The following is an 8,333-nucleotide window of genomic DNA, read 5'->3' as shown; positions in this document are numbered from 1 at the left end:
GAGCCGCAAATAGTAGCCTTTTAATAAATATTTGCTGATTAATATTCTTATATATATCATTTTAATTTTCATTTGATTACTTTATAAACTAGTAAAGCACAAATTTATTATTTTCAATGACACATTTTTTTCAATGATATATTCTTTCAATGTTTTTTATATAGTATCTTTTAGGAAAGTTGTTTTAATATATTTATTCTAAGTTTATTCACTTTTTTAGAATCGTTAGCTGAGTAAGATATTTACAGTAAGTCTTCACTTAATGTCATCTTTAGGTTCTTGGAAGCTATAACTTTAAGTATAACAACACAAGAGAAAACCAGTTTTACCATAGACAAGTAACATTTCTGTTCACAAAAATAAAGACCAAAACATTTCCAATATTAAACATTGAAAAAAGTGTAAGCTATACATACATTTAAGAAAGATTAATAAAAACAAGTAAGGTAATTACCTAGTTATTCAAATTTAGAGGTGAAGGTAGCTAGACCTTGTCCTGGCATCTCAGGTATCAGGGTGAGAACCAACCTTGATCAGGTATCATCCCATTGCAGGGCTACACAAATTGACTCATGCTGGGACAATTTAAACTCGACAGTTCACCTAACATGCAAATCTTTGGGATGTGGAGGGAGAACCAGAGCGCCTGCAGAACACCCACAAAGACATGGGGAGAACATGCAGACTCCACACAAGACAGTGGCGCCAGGCAGGAATCAATTTTTTTTCTTATAAACATTGTATCAGAATAGCATTAAATAAAGTGACATTATTTGAGGATCGGCTATACGTGATTGTATATATAGTTATAACATCTGTTGTCACTGTTTTCTCGTTTGAAATTTATGCACTAGAAGATTTTTCTCTATCTTAGATAATTTTCCTACAGATTGTAGTAAGTGACATAATCTTTTTTTAAATGTGAGAAATGTTAAATATTCTTCATTTGGTATTATATGGAAACCACGCTAAAATGTCTTTTAGTAAGTAAAAGGCAGCATTTTAGATATAGGGAATTCCAATTAGATTAGCATAGTTAAGACCAAAAATAAAAGTAGACATTGCTTCCTTATCTTCAACTGTTGCCATTAACAGGCTAATGAAGGCAAATTAAAATACAGGTAAGTCTTACTTGGTTCTGAGACCCTGAAGGGATTTCCCTGGTATTTAAATATATTCATATAACCAGTTATATAAATCGAAATATAAAATTAGTCTCCAATAGGTTTTGAGATGGCACTTATCATCTTGGTGAAGAGTTAAACATTACTAATCAAGTTTTATCTTTAGAAGGGGAAAACAGTGTTAGCATTTACTAAACCAGAATTACTATCAAAATTCAAAAAAGCCCATCATATTCATTTAACCATAAACTACTCTTATTTAAATGAGGACCGTCCAACAAAAATATCCTGAATTCTGGTGTAGGAGATCAGTTATGTGATACACATAAAGTCATGAGACATTTCTGTTTTGTAATAAATATAGCAGTGGCCTATTATTACTCATTAGTAGCTTTTTTGAGATAAGCTTTCAAGTCTGACCTTTCTGCCTTCTTATTAATCAAAGATCATTTTTGTACCAGGGATGTACTTCTTAGGATTCTCTAAATCTACATCACTGTATCCTCTCCCCAGGTGATGCCTTTATCCTTATTGCCATTCTTATAAGAAAATCCAGCACCCTTCCCTGTCTTGTGCTTGTCTCCCTTTTCCAAGTGTGGGCCACACTTCTGAACAAGAAACTTCTTATCCTTCTCAATATCACTCGTATTTCATTCTCTTTTGCTGATGCCATAAAGGTTTCCACTTGGAAGCCAGATATAATGAGTTATATAAATCTAGATATAATCTTTGATCTAAATTGTCTAACACAAACTGTGTAATTTAAAGTCCAGGTTTTTAAAATATTCTTTATAAGGATGTGTAAGCCAAACTAATTTTTTAATGAACATTTATAGTTCCCATCAATTCTTAATTATCAACACCTCATTACTATTACAGCCTTAATTTTGTGCATACATCTTCTTTGGACATATAGATGGAGTAGCTCAAATCATTTAAAACAAGGATTTGGGGTCATTTTGCTGCAGAAGTATTTGGGGTTTTTGCATTGTTGAAATTTACCATTTGATATTAGAATACATTCTTAAATAAATGTGGTTATGTTATATATCATTTTAATGTGCATTTTTCACTATTTTTTTTTTTTTTTTGCTAATGACTTAATACTGGATGTTTATTTTATCTTTGTTTGGACTATGGAAATAACATTAGACAAAAAGCAAATTCAAGTGATTTTTTTCTTATTCGAGTTCAAAATAGATAGTAAAGCGGCAGAGAAAACTTGCAATATCAGTATTCATTTGGCTCAGGAACTGCTGATGAACATATAGTACATTAGTGGTTCAAGAAGTTCTACAAAGGAGATGAGCGCCTTGAAGATAAGCGTAGTGGCCGGCCACGGAAAGTTGACATCAACATCAAAGCTGATCCTCTGACAACTACACAGAAGCTGCTGAAGAACTCAGCGTCAACCATTCTATTCTATGGTTGTTTGGCACCCGAAGCAAATGGGAAAGGTGAAAAAGCTCAATGAGTGGGTGCCTCATGAGCTGACCAGAAAATCAGAGCAATCATTATTTTCAAGTGTTGTCTTATCTTACTCTACACAACAGTGAACCATTTCTCAATTAGATTGTGACATGTGACAAAAAGTGGATTTCATAGAACAACTGGCGACGACCAGCTCAGTGGTGGAACCAAGAAGAACCTCCACAGCACTTCCTAAAGCCAAACTTGCACCAGTTAAAGGTCAGGATCCCTGTTAAGTGGTCTGCTGCCTTCTGATCCACTACAGCTTTCTGAATCCTGGCAGAACTGTTGCATTTGAGAAGTATGCTCAGCAAATCATTGAGATGCACCAAAAACTGCAACTCTTATAGCCGCCATTGGTGAACAGGGCCCAGTTCTTCTCCACGACAGGGCCGGACTGCATTTCACACAACTAATGCTTCAAAAGTGACTGAATTGGGCTGTGAAGTTCCGCCTTATCCACCATATTCACCTGACCTCTCGCCAGCCAACTACCACTTCTTTCAAGCATCTAGACAACATTTTGAAGGGACAGTGAACCAGCAGGATGCTAAAAATGCTTTCTAAGCGCTCACTGAATCCCAGAACATGGATTTTTATGCTATAGGAAGAAACAAATTTATTTCTTTTTGGCAACAATGTTGATTATAATGGTTCCTGTTTTCATTAATAAAGAGGTGTTCAATCCTAGTTATAAAGTTTTTTGTTTTTTTTTTGAGACAGGAGCCTCAAGCTGTCCCCTTGGATAGAGTGCCATGGCGTCACAGCTCACAGCAACCTCCAACTCCTGGGCTCAAGCGAGTCTCCTGCCTCAGCCTCCCGAGTAACTGGGACCACAGGCGCCCACCACAACGTCCAGCTATTTTTTGGTTGCAGCCGTCATTGTTGTTTGGCGGGCCCAGGCTGGATTTGAACCCACCACCTTGGGTGTATGTGGCTGGCACCTTAGCCACTTGAGCCACGGGTGCCGAGCCCTAGTTATAAAGATTTAAAGTTCATGGCCCCAAACCACAATTATTTTTGCACCAACCTAGTATTTATAAATTTTTCTTTTAAAATTCTTTAACAATTTGTATCTTTCTAAGCATATATTGTTTTCCACAAATTATTCATAAACCTCTGTTTTGGATTCAGCTAGCATTATGCTATATAGTTGTTTATGGATGTGAGTATCCTATTGTATGGATGTGCCATAATTTAACTAGCATATTCTTACTATGTAAACATTTAGATTATTTCCATTCTTTCTCAATTACATTTCCATAGTGAAAAACAATTACATATTTGCACATTTAAGTTTGTATACTGTATGCTTTTTTTCTTGTGTTTTGTTTTCTTTGAGACAGAGTCTCACTCTGTTTCTCAGGCTACAGTGCATTAGCCCAGCTCACAGCAACCTCAAATTCTCAAACTCCTGAGTTCAGGTGATCTTCCTGCCTTATTCAGCCTCCCAAGTAGCTGGGACTATAGGTGCCTGCCACAATGCCTAGCTAATTTTTCTACTTTTAGTAGAAACGGGGTCTCGTTCTTGCTCAGGCTGCTCTTGAACTCCTGAATTCAGACCATCCTTCTGCCTTGGCCTCCCACAGTGCTAGAATTACAGGCTTAAGCCATGACACTCACCATTACAGTGTACATTTTTTAAAAGTAAAATTGCTGAGTCAAAGCTTTTACATGTGTTAAATTTTGGTATATATTATTTAATTTCTCCTCAAAAAATATATTAATGTAAGTTGGTACAAACACTTTAGAAAACTACTATACTTCCTTTGGGGACGTCTGTCTGTCAAAGCTGAACATTATGGACATACTGTGGTCCAACAATTCCTCTTCTAGGTACACATCCAACATAAATTGTATATGTTTGTTCACCAAGAGACATGAACAAAGTTAATAGTGGCCCCATTTTAATAATGAGACACTATAAACAATACAGTATTCACCAATAGTAGAATGGGTAAATAAACTATAATACATTTATAAAAAGTAATACTCTATGGCAAAGAAAATGGATGAACTCCAGCTAACTGTAGCAGTATGGACAAATCTTAAAACCATAATGTTGAGGTAAAGAAGCTCGATACAATATGTGTTTTATGATTCCATTTGATTTAAGTTCACAAACAGGCCAAATTAATTTATGATATTAGAAGTCAGAGTAGTAGTTTCCTTTGAGGGGAAAGTATAATGGGAAAGGGACACTTAGGAGATGAGGAACTCCAGTTACACTCTGTTTCTCAATACTGGTGCTGAGGATAAATCTTCCTCATTAGTTCCAAATACTTCATTAAAGTATAGCGTTCATAAAGAAAAGACACTATTAATTTTTGTAGGTCTTTGTTTTATTGCTGACATGTTGTTAATATTTTCTCATTTTCTTGAGTAATCTTTTCTTGGAGCATCTTTAAAAAATGTTTTAAGTAAAATCTCAAAACATGTTTATCCACTGCTAATATATGTTACCCTTAATTTCTTTTGGTTTCTTCTTATTCTTTTACTTTTCCTAATATGGAGAGGAAGAGAAAGAACACTGAATAGAATTTGTTTTATTTGGAGTAAAACTGTTCATGAATTTTGTCTGTATGTTTTTATAAAACAGCCCTTTAAAAACCAGTGTGCCGCATGCTATTTCCTTTACTTTCAACCAGTACCAAATTGCTAAGTGATCTCTTAACTAAATTACTTTCTTGTAGTAACTCAACTAGTCTGATAATCTCACTGTTGTGTCTGCCTTTTTATGCTTCTGGTTGGGGGTGCCTTATGGAGATAATGTGTTTAAATATTTTGTTGACTTAAGTGTATTTTAAAGTTCCTCATGATCATTCTGTAGTGGCTTGTTAATTTTTTTTATGTTTGGTTTCTGTTTTAATATGTAATTCATAGACGCTCTGCTGTTGCCCGCATTCAGGAGTTCTTCAGGAGGAGAAAAGAGAGGAAAGAAATGGAAGAATTGGATACTTTGAACATTAGAAGGCCACTAGTAAAGATGGTTTATAAGGGCCATCGCAACTCCAGGACAATGGTACCAAATGTTTGTAGCATTCTTTAGTGAAATTGCAGTTCATAATATGGATGTTTTTTCCATAATTATTGTCTTCATATGTTACCAGTGTGACTTCCATATTACGTTACTAAATCTTCAGTTATCTCTTTATTTAAACATGGTTTTTCTAGTCCCATAATATATCCTGAAAGATCATTTTTTACAACACTCTATCCCACTAAAGAAATATATGTAGAGTTTTAAAACTCTTAGCCTATATAAGTAACCATTGCATCATTTTTGCTCTCTCACATTTGCTATCTACCTGAAAAGTTCTAGTAGATTTTTTTTTTTTTTTAAGAGATAGAGTCTTACTGTGTTACCCTCAGCAGAGTGCCGTGGCATCACACCTCACGCAACCTCCATCTCTTGGGCTTAGGTGATTCTCTTGCCTCAGCCTCCCAACTAGCTGAGTCTTACAAGTGCCCAGCACAACACCTGGCTATTATTTTTGTTGCAGTTTGGCTGGGGCCAGGTTCAAACACTCCACCCTCGGTATATGGGGCCGGCACCCTACTCACTGAGCCACAGGCGCCACCCAAGTTCTAGTATATTTTTTAAGCTCATATCAGTACCCTCTGTTAGTTTGGAGAGGAGAGTTTGGATTTGTCAAATCCAGGTTGATTGCAAAATATTGACTAATTATAACCCTTTTAAAAAGATTGAAAAATTGAAAGTTTGTTTTCGTCACTTTTTCTCTCTAGACCTTAATTTCTTCACCTATGAAATTAGAAGAATAGACCAGATGATCTCTGAGATCTTTTCTATTTTTGACATCCACCAATGCAGTTATTAATAATAATAACTTATTAGTTATTTAATAAGAAGTCTTTTGAGGTGATTGGTATGTGTATCTGTTATTCTGACTCTTTCACATCTAAAAAGTGTTTTTCTTCTCATAAGTCCATTGAGTGATCAAAAAGTTATCTCTAGAATTTGCTTTAATCTGCTTTATTTAAGATCTAGGAAAAAAATTAATTTGGGGGTGGGGAAATAATTAGTTCCTTCTACAGATATCATTTGTGGTAACAATCATTTTTAGAAGGATACTCGTTATTAATAGAAATAACCAATTTTCATTTCTTGTGTTTTATGTTTTTAAAAGTTTGGATACAAATAATTATAGGAAAGAATAAAAAAGAGAGAGGATAAAGGTAAATATAACAGTAGCTTGAGTAAGAACAAAACTGGAACCCTCTTTTGTGTGAGCATCAAAAATGGCAAAGTAGCAACTACAGATAAAAATGATTTTTTTTTTTTTTTTTGAGACAGAGGCTCACTCTGTCACCCTGGGTAGAGTGCTGTGGCATCATCGCTCCCAGCAACTGCAAACTCTTGGGATTGAGCAGTCCTCTTGCCTCAGCCTCCCAAGTAGCTGGGACTATAGGCATGTGCCACCATGCCACAGTTTTTCTGTTTTTAGTAGAGACAGGGTCTTGCTCTTGCTCAGGCTGATCTTGAACTCCTGAGGTGAACCAATCCACCCACCTCGGCCTCCCAGAGTGCTAGGATTACAGGCATACACCCAGCCCTAAAATGATTTTTTTAATCTTGATTTTAAGAACAAAGATTTTTGGTGGTTCATGCATGTACATTCATTAAAAAATATCATAACCTTTCTAGTATGTCACATAAAATATGTGTATATTTTTCCTTCTTAATTGTATGAGCTTCTAATAGCTAATGAAAAGATTGTTCATTAGAACTGTTTGTTCTTTGGTCATAAAACAAAATTCAAAACACTTTTCTTATTGTTTCATTGTCTTATAAAAGCTAATATGGTACAATTTTAGAAAGTTCAATCACATATATATAAATTTTCATTATATTGTCTAAAACTGAAAAATCTCTTTTTTTTTTACTTTCTAATTAGGCACCAACTGTATACCAAGTACTGTTTAAGATGCTGTAAATAGCATTGAACAAAGTTAAGGCCCTATCTTTACCATTTAAGAAACTAGAAGACAAAGACTCATCAGTTTTTAATTTCACTATTTTTTCTCTTTTTTTGAGACAGAGTCTCACTATGTCATCCTGGGTAGAGTGTCGTGGCATCCTATCAGCAACCTCAAACTCCTGGGTTTAAGCAATTCTCTTAGCTCAGCCTCCCAGTAGTTGGGACTATAGGCGCCCACCACAATGCCCGGCTGTTTTTTTTTGTTGTTGTTGTTGTTACAGTTGTCATTGTTATTTAGCTGGTCTGGGCCAGGTTCAAACTCGCCAGCTTCAGTGTATGTGGCTAGCACTGCAACCACTGTGCCATGGGCACTGAGCCATAATTTTACTATTTTCTAAGCCATTTTTTTTTTTTTACATAGGAGTAGTGTAAGTCTTTGTTTTAATATCTTTGGATTGAATTTTCTTATACTTTACTTTTTTAAACCCTTAGATAAAAGAAGCTAATTTCTGGGGTGCTAACTTTGTAATGAGTGGTTCTGACTGTGGCCATATCTTCATCTGGGATCGTCACACTGCGGAGCACTTGATGCTTCTGGAAGCCGATAATCATGTGGTAAACTGCTTACAGCCACATCCATTTGACCCAAGTAAGATATCTTTTATAGGACAAGGCCTAAAGATTGTTGTATGATTCATCAGCTCCATTTGTTTTGTAGTTTCTAATATTATAAGAATAATCTGGCTTGGCGCCTGTGGCTCAAGAGGCTAAGGTGCCAGCCATATACACCTAAGGTGGC

General features: G+C 35.5%; 1 protein-coding gene across 5 annotated transcripts in view; it reads left to right on the top strand.

Annotated features, from left to right (window-relative positions):
* Positions 1-8,333, top strand: part of DCAF6 (DDB1 and CUL4 associated factor 6) — a 136,554-nt gene that overhangs the window by 118,787 nt on the left and 9,434 nt on the right. For all 5 annotated transcript variants that reach the window (XM_023510781.1, XM_023510780.1, XM_023510779.1 and 2 more), the window contains 2 exons: positions 5,478-5,616; positions 8,027-8,183. In XM_023510781.1, the coding sequence (XP_023366549.1) occupies positions 5,478-5,616; positions 8,027-8,183 (296 nt within the window). The remainder of the gene's footprint in view (positions 1-5,477; positions 5,617-8,026; positions 8,184-8,333) is intronic.

The sequence above is a fragment of the Otolemur garnettii genome, unplaced genomic scaffold, assembly GCF_000181295.1.
Source record: "Otolemur garnettii isolate 467f Iridium unplaced genomic scaffold, OtoGar3 scaffold00016, whole genome shotgun sequence".
In the NCBI taxonomy this organism is placed as follows: domain Eukaryota; kingdom Metazoa; phylum Chordata; class Mammalia; order Primates; family Galagidae; genus Otolemur; species Otolemur garnettii.
Note: the sequence above shows the minus strand (reverse complement) of the source record. Positions and strands in the feature narration are given on the sequence as shown.